This window comes from Polypterus senegalus, chromosome 14 (assembly GCF_016835505.1).
Source record: "Polypterus senegalus isolate Bchr_013 chromosome 14, ASM1683550v1, whole genome shotgun sequence".
NCBI classification, from domain to species: domain Eukaryota; kingdom Metazoa; phylum Chordata; class Cladistia; order Polypteriformes; family Polypteridae; genus Polypterus; species Polypterus senegalus.
Window position 1 is genome coordinate 98353202 of NC_053167.1, and position 15023 is coordinate 98368224.

The window sequence follows — 15023 nt, forward strand, 5'->3', positions numbered from 1 at the left end:
GTGTTCAATAAGACAGATGACTTTGTTTAACGACAATGCAATGTCACATCTCCGCGAAATCCTCAAAAGAACGCAAAATCAACTGTCATTGGATAAGTTCTTTGTTAAAGTCGCAAAAAATGAAGACGATTCCAGTGAGCCAACAGATAGCATGGATTCTGTTAGTTAGAGTGAAAGACGTCCTACACAATAAACCTCCTCTCTCGTCTGCCTCACTCCAGCCACGACTCTTTTCAAAGGCAAAGTGCAGGTTAATTTGTTTTATGTATTTTTACTTTATATTTTGTATTAATCATTCTATATGAATATTTTTGAGTTGAACAAATCATCCGAGTTTCCATTATTTCTTATGGGGAAATTCACTTTGATATACAAGTGCTTTGGATTTCAAGCATGTTTCCGGAATGAATTATGCCCACAAACCAAGGCACCACTGTATTTGAAACTCCAAATTTCATTTAGAGGGTTGTAGCGATATGAAGCTCTACACAGCAGCATTCTAAGAAACTCTACATGTAGATGATGTGTCACACCCATAGGGCACACTTATGATTACTGGGCTAGCTTAGAGTTAATAATTAATATAAAATGAAAGACTTTAAGATGTTGAAAAAAAACTGATACATCTAGAGAAGATTCATGCTAGCAAGGAGAAATTGTGCAGACTCTGTGCAGGCAGTAACTGAAGCCATATGCTTGAAGCCATAAGGCAGTGGCACTAGCCACCGTGCCCCATGTAGTTCATGACTATGCAGTACTTTGAGTTTTAAGTAAAAAAAACTAATATAGAATTTTATCTTTACCATGTTACGTGGCAGAATGAATCACATATAGTCAAAATATACTCCCAATTTTTTGAACTTGTTAGAGGATGGGGAAAGCATTGGACTGAAGGACAGAAATAATCATGAATAAGACATGGAGCTCACTCGTTCTCGTTCATACTGAGCCGATCTAGAGACATAGTTTAATTTAAGCTGCACTCTGATAGTATATGGGAGAAAAAGAAATCAAGCCACAGTAAGCACTGCACCGGCTTACAGTTCCTAATTAACTAAATGTGAATTGAGTTGAAGTGTGGAAGATTACCTGGAGAAAACCATCATGGATATGAAGAGAATGGGCAAACTTTATACTGTACATAAAGTGACAGGACTGTGACTCAGGTCTGCTGCTCTATTCACAGCACCACCGTGCCACCCAATCACAACACTGATATCCACACTTTACTGTACCTTGTTTGAAGTTTTCCATATTCCGGAATTCTATAAGTGTGTTTCCATAGTAATAATTAGTGACATAAATCTTGTCATCTTTGGCCATTGGATCCTTCATCCAGGCCCCTTCACTCCTTCCATAGGTATTTTGTGTCACTGGACCAGATATTGTAGACAATGTATCCTTGCAAACACCTATTAAATAAAGAAATTCAATTCTCATTAATCTGACTAAAAGAAAACAAAAATTGTCTTCATGGCAGGTCATTGACAGATATTATACATTGTCCATTAGAATGAATAAGAAACTGCTGATAGAATAACCTTCATTTGCTGAGATGTCTACACGAATATATCTTAGATCTAAGAGACAGATGTCCATTAAACCCAAATGTCTGTTAAATTGTGTCTATGTGAAACCAAAAGTCCATTAAATAAATAAATATGCATTTTGAAGTACAGCACTAACAGTATTTACCTGCAAATTTACAAATGTCATATATTACATGTCAAGAATTCTAAAGTAATACATTAAATAATAAATTCTTCACCACTTTTGAGTGAACAAAAGCTATGTAATCCCTTTAGCTCTTCTTCCTCACTTCTTGTCAAGTCAGTTTTCGTGTGATTTTCAAGCCAGTTTGCTGTAAGTCTGTCCCTCGTACAGTCACACTACAAGAATGCTGTTGCTCCTGTCACTTCCACGCGGTACCTATGGTCACTGTAATGTGTTTTCTTGGCTTATTAGCCAAACATCACACATTCAAATATGTCTTTGTTTTTAAACTTTGTTTCATGTTGCCAAAATCTCACTCAATTATACTCAAGACTGTCCCTTTTGTGAGTATTTAATTTAAAAAAAACTATAACACAGCGCAACACATATCAGTGTAAATATGTGACAGAATCATATATGTGTATATTGTACAGTAGAAACTCTTACAATTATGCTAAGTTTTTGATTAATGTTTTCCATTTTTGATTCATTTAAGGACTTGTATAAAAAAAGTCAGTAAACTTAATGATAAAAATACTGTAAATAGTGAAAGTAAAATACCTTTTCTGAAAAAAAAATAAAGCTACCTTATATTCTACTGCAAGTTACCTGTATGTCTTAAACAACACATTTCATTATTTTTTACAGCCAAGTTCTGTAAAATCGATATTTTTCTACCTTCAAAATATGCTACATGCCATTTACTGGTACATGACAGCTACACTGAAAAAAATTGCTGTTCATTTTACAGCGTAAAACCCTTAAATAGTAATGGTAAACAACTGTAAAATGGTAAAGCACGGTTTCAGTAATACCAAAGTTACGATATTTGCATAAGTAAAAGCCCCCTTTTACCATATTGTTCCTGATGAATCGCATACCTTTACACAGTAGGGAAAAAAACTTAAAGTTAGCAGATTTATTTTACCCTGCATGCTGAAGGTTTTTTGAGGTTATGGAAGCTGATTTACGGTGGCTTGTATTCGAGAAGCTGGCACCCCTGTAGGACACCATACACCACAAAAGCGAACTTTACTTCCCCACCATACAATGTGCAGTAACTTTGAATTCTTTTCAATGTACATAATTAAATAATACAACACGTTTGCTATTGGTTGTTGTTAATTTACTGAAGCAAATTGTGTACTGATATTTGATCCTGACAACATTCTCTTAATGATTTAATGATTGGATATTTATTACAGTGCTTGGATTTCAGGTTATGGTTAAATGTTGACTTCTGTTGTAATGTGTTATAAAGAAAAAAACAGTTATTTACGATAAAGTTATCCCATAGACATAAAAATATTGTCACCTTATTTTTTAAGGTAAAATTCTGGCAACTACAGCTGCCGGTTGTTTACCGCAAATTTAACATTTTTTTTTTACAGCGTTCCTTCAATGCCCTAGTGGTCAACTCCCTCAGCTCATTTTTAATTAGCTAGATTTAAATTGGTTATTAGAGAAACCTGAGTAGTTGAATTAGCACTGCTGAAGCCACTTATTCTGTTTGCTTGGGTTAAAAGATACTGGCATTACTCAAGTTTAGCTCTGGTTTCAAAAATGCCCAAAATGAAGCAAGTTTTTCTAGAAACATATCAGTCTATTTTTTATTTATTTTTTTTTTAATATTTGCAGAATAAGGTTATTCCATGCGCCAGATTGCCAAGTAACTGAGTAATACATACAGAGATGTTTAGTGCTCTCTTGAGAGAAGAGGGTGAACTGAGTTTAGCCAGTACAGGAAAAGAAAGGGAAGCCAAAGATGAACAACTGCATAAGATGAGAAGGACTTTAGATTCTGTTGCGTGAGAAACAAACACCTCACAGGTTCTCAGTTGGCTTCTTCCTTAAATACACACTAAATACCAGGGTCATCTGTAACAGAGAAAACATGACTCCGGGATGATGGCCTAAAAGGAAAAGTTTTAAAGAAAAATCTATTTATGAAACTGGAAAATAAAAAGAAGAGATTAAAATGGGCAAAGGAACACAGACATTGGACAGGAGATGACCGGAAAAGTGTATCCCCATCTTCTGTTTTCTCTTTGATGCTGTATATTGATTATCCTGCATCATTCAAGGGCACAAGATGTCACCTTTAATGTCACTGCTTCATTATAGCAAAATGAGAATATTTCTTATGAAATGGATTTATCTCGATATCCACTTTATTACCTTGTGCTGCTTATTATACCTTTTTATTTTAAAGTGTGAAAAGATTGTGCTCACTGTGAAATGTGCTAAATAATATCAAGGCTGATTTGACCAACGTTACTTTTTATGTATGAGGTTTATTCTTATAATGCCAACTTTAATGTCAGAACAGTAATTATTAAAGCTACTTGCTCTGATTAAGGGAAGTTCATTTCAACATCCCTATGGATCAAGGGAGAGTAATGGAAGGCAAATGGCAAGTTATTTTTAATTGCTACATCTCCATGAAAATGTCTAAACTATTTCTTAGCCTACTTAGTCCAATAGATGGTCACAGGGAGATGGAGCCCATCTGAACAAAACTGAGTATAACAGAAGAAAATGACCCTTGATGGGACAAGTGTTTATTATAGGACTCACTTGCACGCTAATTTACTTAGCAGATCTTCTTGAATTTTATGGCTTGGTAGTGTAATCATTCTGCCATGCCAGGTCATTCTTATACTGCAGTAAACAGTGATTTGTAGCCCGAGTAATTCTCATTCATGGTTTTCATTTTAGCTTTCTTCCATATATTTTATTAAACCAGATAGTTCACACAGAGGTGTAAGTGGAGTACCACTGGTTCCTTCATCTGTCATTTGCATCTTATTTCTAATAAGGAGACATTACAAAAAAGGGGAATGTAACTGTTTAAGGACTAAAAGAATCAATTAAGTGTGAGAATCTTAAATAATACAACTAAAATGAAACATGAGAATACTGATTTAGCAATAAGTGCTTCAACAGCAAGAATTGATTTCTCATTAAGAAAGTGTTTCGGAACAAAAGCCTGCCAGACAGCAGAACCCTGCTTTTGGGTAAGACTTAAACTTGCTGGTCAGGTTTATTGTGATGCTAAGCAAATGAAAGTCATTGCAGATTGCAGAGCCTTGAATACTAAAAGTAAAATAAAATCTAGCAATGCGTTTCAGAACTGGCATACGGAGTGCAGAGCTTTACAGAAGAAGGCAACGTATCAAGATTATCATCAAGATGGCAGCACTCTCCACTGTACCATTGTGACTTCCAGCCTGAAACCTGTTCCCTAAAAATACAAAATGTCCAGCCGTACATTTAGCAATTTTATGAACCTCCTACCTCATTACAAGGACACTGAAAATCAGAGACTACTTTAATAGCATCCAGTGCAATTCAGGAGCCCATTTGTTTAAGTGATCACTCACAGGACTCTTGGGCTTTAGAAAATGGCCACCACTTACTACCACAGCCCACTTGCTTTAAAACCCTCCATCTAGCTTTTGGCTTGCTATCTCCCTCCATTTTTTGTTAGCATGATGTGTACCCCGTTACACACTGCAGTCTGATTTTGATGCACTTAGGGAATCTGGGCCTGTGTATAGTCAGCCTATGATCATCTCACATTTACTGTGTAGGCCTCTGCAATCATTTTTTATGGTCTAATGATGCTGGTTTGAAATTAACTGCTCAACTTTTCTCGGCCTTGGTCATTCAGGCGTGAAACTATCTGCCAGTCACAGTTAACACTGCTGATTCCACCTGAAGTTTTTGAAAAGATCTTCACCCTTACAATTTATTAATCTAAGGACACCTGATGACCTAAGAGATGCAACACCAACTGTTGGGGTAATCCGATTCCCTACCCTTAACCTATTCTCTCACTTCTGTAGGATTTTTTTAATTGTACCATTAAAGAGTTGTTTTATTTCTATACATGTGATGCAGCTCTTATGGAAAAACTTACAGTACAGCTGGTTTAGTACTTGAATGGTTTCCTCATGCCTGTATTCAACCATCAGTGATTTATAAGTGGCTCTGAATAACAGTGCCTGCTAAATAAAAAGTGGAATGTAAGTTATGCTCCTCTGGTTTTCCTCCCACATCCCTAAAGACATGTCTGTTAGGTTAATTGGAGATTCTAAACTGGTCCCTTGTGAATGTGGGTGTTTGCATTTGTGGGCACTGTGATGGACTGGCGCCTCATTCAGAAGTTGTTTCTGCCTTGCGCCTAACGTTGCCAAAATGGGCTTTGACCACCCACAATCCACAATTGGATAACACGTGTTTGAGAAAGTCCCAGGGTCCTAAAATGATTCTGATGTTTCTGTACGGTACTTCTCCATTCATGAAAACCCATTTTATTCCAAGGCTTGGTGCCTTTTAATAGAATAGCTATTTTGTAACATAGGATTTTTACTGTACCTGGAACTTAAGGTCACCTTATATGAGCTTTTTGCACCTACAATTAGGTGGGAAAACTATGGATGCAAAGCAGCAGTCATATCTGAATGTCATCCCAGAGAGCTGAAGTTACAGTGCTTATAAAAGGTATTCACCCCCTTGGAAGCTTTAACATTTTACCATTATACAACATTGAATCAGAGTGGATTTAATTTGGCTTTTTGACACTGATGAACAGAAAAAGGCTCTTTAATGTCAAAGTGAAATCAGATCTCTGCAAAAGTGCTCTGAATCTTCTGTCCAGGATTTTAAATCACCTGTAGCTCGCAAACCGTTTGACCGATTGACTTGAAATTTGGTACACATATACTATGTGACCTCTACTGTCTGGTTTTGGGGTGATGATTGACCACTAAGGTTATTCCTCTTTTTATTTTTATTTTATTTTATTGTAGAATCAACTCTCGGGGCAGCAGCCAGCAGGGCAGCAGTGCGGTGCATGTGTACGGGTGCCATTCTCATCCCTACCACCTTCGCCTTCACTTCTCCTACGTTTTCATATCTTAAATCATTCTTGAGGCAGATTGAAGACTTAAGTGCCAGCTTAAGTGAAAAAGTAAAGAAAACGTAATAAGTAATTGCAACACAAACATTGACTTAATTAGTTTTAACGCGAAAAGATGCTGACGAAAGAAGAAAAGAAGCGGGCCGCTAGGGTGGAGAAAGGAAGAGCTGCTCAGGAAGCAGCAAGCGCATCAATCTCTGAGCAAACGAATGCTAAACAAACAGAGAAAGAAACAATATGAAAACTAGGAATGTTCAAGTCAAGTGTATTCACTGCACGCTATCGTGCCGTGTGCCGTTACTGGTAAATTATAATTATAAAACACAAAATAATTGTCATCAATTTTCAACTCCTTTAATGTGGCTCACCTAAATGATCACTTGGGCAGCCAATTGGATTTAGAAGTTACATAATTACAGAAGATAAATGGAGATTAGTTGTCTTTAGTCAATGGAGTTCAATAGACTGCAGTATAAATGGAACTCATCTGAAAGGTTCAGCTTATCACGAGTCAGAATTGTGGCCTAACCTATAAAATGAAGACAAATACACACTCCAAGCAACTCCACAAAAAGGGGACTGAAAAGCACAAGTCAGGAGATGGATACAAGAAAATATTCAAGTCACTGAATGTCCAGGTAATTCAATCATCAGGAACTGGAATGAGTATGGCACAGCTGTAAATTTGTCTTGTGTAGGTGCAAGAAGACTAGTGAGGAAGGTCACCAGGACACCAATGAAAACTCTGAAGGGCTTACAAGCTACATTGGCTGAGACTGGAGAGACTGCAGAACAGCACCAGTCACAGCTTTATGGACGAGTGACAAAGAGAAAGTCACTACTAAAACCAAAGCACAGAGAAGACACACGGGAGACTCTGAAGTCAACTGGAAGAAAGTTTTACGGCTTGATGAGTCTAAAATTGGCTTATGCCAAACAGGCAATTTATTCTGATGCTCAAAAAGTTCAAGCACTGCACATTATCAAAAAAGATTCCATCATCCCTATGAAACATGGTGGTGGCGGCATTGTGCTGTGAGGATGCTGCTCTGCATCAGGCCCATGAAGGCTTGTGAGGGTGGAGGGTAAAATGAATGTAGCAAATTGCAGGGAAATCCCAGAATAAAACCTGAGGTTGTCTGTAAGAAACCTGTGGAAAAAGATTTGTTTTTCCAAAAAGACAAGTCCAAGCTGAGTCAAAGCCACAGAGGAATGACTTAAAAAAAACAATGTTAATGACATTTCCACTTTAATCACGTAGTTTATTTTGTCATTTAGGAGTGGCAGAGTCACAGTCCAGATCTTAATGCAAAGGACAATTTATAGCTGGACTGAAAAAAGGCTGTTCGTTTATGGTGCCCATGCAACCTGGTTGAGCTTTAGCAGTTTTTCAAAGACCAATGTGGAAAAAAGGAAGTGCCCAGATGTGCAAAGCTGGCAGAGAGAGACCTGTGCACACAGACTCAAGGCTGTCATGGCTGCTAAAGGTGCATCTACTAAATACTGACTTGAAGGAGGGGAACACTTACTGTATGTGATCGATTATTTTGTGTTTAAGATTTTCAATTATTTTAGACCACTTTGCAGAGATCTGATTTCACTTTGACATTAAAGAGGCATCTACTAAATACTTTTTCTGTTGATTAGGTCAAAAAGTTGATCCATAGTTTTGATTCAATGTTGTATAATAAAAAAAAAAAACTTCCAAAGGGGTGACTGCTTTTTATGGACACTGTACAGAAGCACATTGAGCTGAACCCTGTACACTGGACACCGTGCATTTGCACAATGCAGCAAAAAATATTAAAGCTTATAATTGAACAAAGCTATATCAACCATGAAGATGTTCTTTCTACATGATGAGCTCCAATTTCATCATTCCTTTTCAATTAGTTTAATTAATTCAAAGCAAAATAAGAAGCCATAAAATCATGCATCCATCCATTATCCAACCCGATATATCCTAACTACAGGGTCACGGGGGTCTGCTGGAGCCAATCCCAGCCAACATAGGGCGCAAGGCAGGAAACAAACCCGGCAGGCGCCAGCCCACCCAGCACACCCACACACAAACCAACACACACTAGGGAAAATTTAGGATCGCCAATGCACCTAACCTGCATGTCTTTGGACTGTGGGAGGAAACCGGAGCACCCGGAGGAAACCCACGCAGACACGGGGAGAACATGCAAACTCCACGCAGGGAGGACCATAAAATCATCTGTCGGTTAATAAAAATCTTAATTACAAGTTATGTAAGTAAAGAAGCCTGAATTGATGTAAGCCACTCTATTTTAGGGTGTTTAGTTTAAAGATTTACTTCATGAGGTACAAGTACATAATAAACAAGAATAGTTTTATCAAATATTTGAAATGTTACAATGCGAGCTTCAATTAAGAAATTCAAAGTCTAAATATTCTTGATTGTAATAGAAATTTGTCATTTCACCCTCTGACAGAGGTCCACAGAGGGCTAAATCCCTAGTAAAGGATTAAAATTAACATATTTGTAATCACTGACCTTGAAATTGTCTAAAATGATACTTCAAATGCTTGTGTTTGAAATGTGTCATGGTGAACCTTCTGAGAGAGGTTCTTAGAGAGCTAGGACCACCAGTAAAGAATCATATCTCAAAAATATAATCATATTTGTGATCAGCTACCTGGAAATAGCAAAACTTGTCACTCCACATGTCTATATTACGGATCCCTAGTTTTTCTAAACTTTAACCCCTTATGTCCCATTAGGGGGTGAACCCCTGGGGTCAGTTGATATGGCAGGTTGAACTTTAAGTCTTTCTGAGAATTTTTACTGAAGTCACCTATTGGTTGACTGTTTATCATAAGGATGTAATTTCCTGCACAGAATATGGTTCCAATAATTGCTGAGGAATTAGTTTTTGTTGGGTTTAGAGAGTTCAAAATGGAGGAGAAATCCAAAGTACTTGATGTCTTGCATAACTAGACATTAAGAAGAGTCAAGCAGAATATCATACATATGGGGGGTTTCTTTTAGCAGCGAGTAAGGAGGTGCTCGACAAGAAAAACTGAAATGATTTCAAAGTGTTTGTAAGTAATTCTTATGAACACAATAAGCCATGCATTGATTGAATAACTAAGCTCAGTTACTCCATTTCTCTGCATTGGCATCAGTCCACATTTCCTCACACTCCTGCAGACACGGGCACACCAGGACGATTTAGTGTTACAAATCTATGTAACACAAGGAGAACATGAAAGCTTCACAGACCAAGTAGCCTGACTGGGAACTGATCCCAGTATTCTGAGACGAATGACTGTGCCATCATGTACTCCACAATTTAATAATAATTACTACTTGTATTGCAATACCATAAAGAAGTGTTATAAAAACATAATTGAAATCATAAAAGGAGCCACTTATCCTTGTACGATTGCTTTAAAAGATTATTTTCTGAGACTTAATAATTAAAATGAGTATTTTCTTGTTTTTTTTTTTATCTACAGTAACCATTTTTTCATAGCTATGGCATGGTAAATATTAAAACGAAATAGAATACAGTAGTTGACCGCTTACCAAGATTCTTTTGAGCCTCGTCGCCCATGGTATCCTGAATCTCTTCATCCCAAGAGATCTTATAGCGCTGCCTGGGCTTCACATGCACTGAAGGTCGGGTTGTTTTAGGGACAGAAGGTGTGGATGTAATGGCAGTTGTCCACGAGGTCTTTGGAGAACGAATGGTTGTTAATTTTGTGCTAGAAGCTGTAATAGTAGTCATAGTAGCAGAAGTAGTCGTAGTACTAGTAGTTGCAGTCGCAGTAGCAGCAGTAGTAGTAGTAGTAGCAGCGGTAGTAGTAGTAGTAGTGGTGGTAGTACTAGGGGTGGTGCTGGACGCATTAGTTGTTTGATCTGTTGGTTGTGCTGCAGTTTCTCTGGACTCTTTTGTGGAGGCTGGGGCAGAAGCTGTAGATGGAGAACTTGTAATATTTTTACCAGTTGTAAATGCAGCCAATATGGCTGAAGACATTGTTGCGCTTGATGGATTGTTGGTGGCAGCTGTGTTTGTGACTGCCATAGAAGCTGCAGTAGATGATTTGTTTGAAGCATCAGTGACAGCTGGAGCAGCTGCTGTTCTGTAATTTGATGTAAGATCAGGAACATTGCTAGGCGTCTTGCTTGATGCTTCAGTAGTTGCAGCAGTAGCTAGATTGTCAACTACACGTAAATGGTCATTTAAGTCCACCTGTTCAGTTTTAGGGATGGGGGGTCTGACTACTGGTTTTGGTTTCCTGAAAGTCTGTTGCCGCCATCCTTTGTGCTTAATGAGCTGGTCTTCAATCAGCAGATCTACAGTTGCATCACCACTTGAAAATTCTTCTTCTGTTAGAAAAGTCAGAATGAGAGAAGACATGACACACCAGCACAGTAATTCCACATGAGGATATTTATGTCAACAGTGAGTCAAATGTAACAATGTAAATAGTTAAATGAAAAACAAAACAATAAAAACAACACCATGACTAATACTTGAACTCACTGTCAAGCATCTTTGATTCCACTCAAGTATAAATGAAAGTGGTGAAATCATTACTGTACATTCAGAGCTTTGACTGTAACATTTATTTATTTATTAACTTATTTCTAAAACACCTGGGTCCATCTCCAGCTGTCTGTTGGCCCTAATGCCAGCTTTGAAGTGCTGCAGACTCTGTGCTTTAGGAACATCTGGACAGTTCGTTAACGTTTTGTGGATTCAATTTATGACATACTCAACACATGCTGAAACTTTCAAGGTCGCCGGACTGATTAAAAAAACAACTAGAATGCATATAACAAAAACGTTATCATAGTCCATACACCAAACTTAGCATTTCATTAAAAGTGGTACATCTTGTGTTCAAGCAGCCAAGACAGGCGTGTGTCACTCTTCTCCTCTGGTCGCTACACTGGTTCCCTGAAGCAGAACATATTAAGTTCAAATCCTTGATGACTGCCTACAGAGTAGTCAATAGGTCATCACCTTTGTATATGAAGACTCTCCTTCTTGTCCATTCAGGTTTGCTTGTGAAAAGCATCTAGTGATGCCACCTCTGCATGGCATCAGATCTCATTCTAGACTTACTTCATGTGTAGCTCCTAGCTGGTAGAATGAGCTGCCTACCTCCACTTGACATGATTGAAGTGTTTAAAATTATGAAGGGAATTAGTGCAGTGGATTGAGACTCATATTTTAAAATGAGTTCATCAAGAACACGAGGACACAGTTGGAAACTTGTTAAGGGTAAATTTCGCACAAACATTAGGAAGTTTTTCTTTACACAAAAGAACTTGGAATAAGCGACCAAGTAGTGTGGTGGACAGTAAGACGTTAGGGACTTTCAAAACTCGACTTGATGTTTTCTTGGAGGAAACAAGTGGATAGGACTGGCGAGCTTTGTTGGGCTGAATGGCCTGTTCTCGTCTAGAGTGTTTTAATGTTCTAACTTCCTCACCCTATTTAAGAATTATTTGAAGACTCTCATCTGTGAATATGTCTAGGTTGTCAATATGTCAATAGGTTGTTGTAACTAAGGAAAATTTAGCTAGTCTTGCACTGTTCTGTTTGGTTTAAAGCTCTTCACTTGTGATGGTCAATTTTATAATTTTGTCCTGGAGTACTTGCTTCAAAACAGTCCCCCAGACAGATGTTTACTTGATTATGTTGAACTCTTTTGTAAGGCGCTTCCGATAAACTGTAAATTTAAATGACAGTGTCACCTACCAATGAAAAACATCTACCAACCAATTCTAAAATGAAATCACAACAATCTCAGAAGTGTACGCATTTCAAATACCCCCACGTCCAGCATGCATCAATATCTGTTTTGTACTTAAGAAACAACATACGCTGTTCATCGATTTCATTGTCCTCTTCGATGGTATTGGATTTGTAGTAGGTTATTCCACGGATGATTGTTGGGCGAGAGACCACTTTCATCCTGGTGTTTGTTTGCAGTGACTCAACATTGCCCACCGACTCTGTTGGAGTTTCAGGACTCACACTTAACGGCCCCTCCGAGAAACCCAGGTCCCCGACAAATTTTTCTTCATATTTCTAAAAACACAAATAATAAATCAGAAGATATTAAACAAGGCATTCTTTTAAAATGAGCTTGTGATAAGCACATGATGCAATTTATTTAATGTTTGAGGTTGTTGCAGCTGTGCACATGGTATTTCATGGTTCATATAATTGAATATAACAGCATTCATGAAACACTCAGTATTCAGGCAAAAAATGGTTCTCATTTTGTTTACTTACATTGCCAACATTATGAGAATTGATAACCTAAAAAATTGTAGACTTCAAAATCCTTTAAATGCCTTTGTAAATATTTAATCAGCTATCAAGAAAATCTACCTTCCACATGTCTGTTTTTATTAGTTTTGAATATTTTTGACTGTAACTACTACCAGATTTTCAAGCAAAATCTAATAATAAGGAATGTCTGATATATACTTCATATTATTTATTTAATTATTAAAGGTGGTGCCAAACCTAATGTCCCTGTGTGAAACACAAATTGCCCTTTTGAACTAAGCAAATGGTTCTGCCAAATTTTGCCAGCAATAACTGCAAGCATATTTATCCTGCAATTACTGGCAGTGGACAAAATAATGGAAACACCACAGAAAAAAATGTAACTTTGAAGAAACTAAACCATAATTACTAATGCAGCTGCAAAAGCAAGTTATATAAAGTTGATTTCTAAATGCCAGTAAGTGTCAACTATAAAATTATCACAACTAGCACTTTGATATGCAAGTTTTCAAAGTAACATGATGTAACTAACAGAGTTTCAGAATGGAAAACAGTCGGTATTCATAATTGCAGATACGCAAGTCACAAAAACTTCAAAATGATTTAATGTGTCAAGGGGAGCAGTCTCAAAATAATGACGGCATAAACCAAACATGGTCAAACTGCTTTTGAAAAGAGAAACAGTCAGCGCAAGGCGAAGCTCACCTACAGGGCTTGATAGACAATTCACACAATAGTTGCCAAACACTACAAAACTACAGCGTCAAAAATGACCACAGAAATCAATCAGCACAACCTCAACAAAACCAGAGCTCATCAAAGTTGTAATTTATGTCAGAAAGACATTTGGAAAATATATTTAAGGCCAACGCACAAAGAGGTATAACCGTGTGCAAGGAGCACAAACCCTGGACCCGTGAGTAATGGAAAAAGAATTTTTTGATTCGTCATTTTTTACCCTACTTCCTACATCTGGATGAGTTTATGCCTGGAGAAAGCCAAGCACTGCCTTCAACTCACCATGGCTGTTGCCAGCTGCTAAACATGATAGAAGATCCATCATGGTATAGGCAGCCATCTCAAGTCATTAGGTCTAATGCAGAGGCGACTGCTCTAAGACTAAAAGGGAAGCTCCGCCTCCACTAAAATGGCATGAAAAAAACTTGTCAAATAAGTCCTGTTGTATTTACTTTGCTATTACAAACAGTGTGCTACAACATGTACAACTTCATGGTTAGTTCATTCAGAATCAGCAATAATTTTTTGCAGGTTGTTTAATGCAATTTTTCTTCTCATAATTCTCGTAGCAGCATGAGCCACTAAAACCCATTGGAGTGCAGCTTCGCTGGACTTCAATGGCACTTCAGAATATGCTTTGTTTTCAGTGCAGCAAAGATAGACGTTTATTGGACAAATGCTTCAAAACGTTATTTCCAGGGAAGCTCAGCGTCTCTGGGAGTAAATGGGGCAGTGGGCTGGACTATTGCATGATGATTGGAGGAACTGTGAAAATGGCTGGACCTCTATTTTGATTGACAGTGTTTTAGCACTGGAGCATTTCAAGTTCAGTCCCATGCAGATTTTTGGCAAGTGAAGCCGTAAGACAGGCTGCTTGTCAAAGTCTGTTGCTTGCTAGTCATATAGTCCAAGTATTACCTGGTAGGTGACCACCCAAATAATCAGATTGTGATTCAGACCTATGGATATAATACTACAATCTACATCATGTCAAGTAAGTGAACCAGCCGCCAAGGTGCAACGTCTGAGGCTTTGCCTCAGGCTCTGATGTCTGAGGTTCAATCCCTGCAAGGGCAAGCAAAGGAGCCTACATCTGATGAGCCCCAATTAGGGTGAAGCACATGTCATGTACTCTTTGTATTATCTGACAGGTACTCTGTAACATGCATATGATCTGTTTCTCGTAACTGAGAGAGTGCGACAGATGTTTGCCAACTGGCCGACCAATCACAAGCATTACCTGGTAGGTAACCACCCAAATAATCAGATTGCAATTCAGACCTATGGATATACTACCTCAATCTGTACCCTGTCAAGTAATCGAACCAGCAGCCATGGCCCAAAATCTAAGGCTTTGCCTCAGGTGC

The 15023-nt window shown here is 37.9% G+C and overlaps 1 protein-coding gene across 1 annotated transcript in view; it reads right to left on the reverse strand.

Annotated features, from left to right (window-relative positions):
• Positions 1-15023, reverse strand: part of LOC120514447 (olfactomedin-like protein 2B) — a 45158-nt gene that overhangs the window by 14805 nt on the left and 15330 nt on the right. The window contains exons 5-7 of the mRNA XM_039734829.1: positions 12504-12711; positions 10194-10997; positions 1236-1412 (exon numbers count right to left, since the gene is read on the reverse strand). Coding sequence (XP_039590763.1) covers positions 1236-1412; positions 10194-10997; positions 12504-12711 — 1189 coding nt within the window. The remainder of the gene's footprint in view (positions 1-1235; positions 1413-10193; positions 10998-12503; positions 12712-15023) is intronic.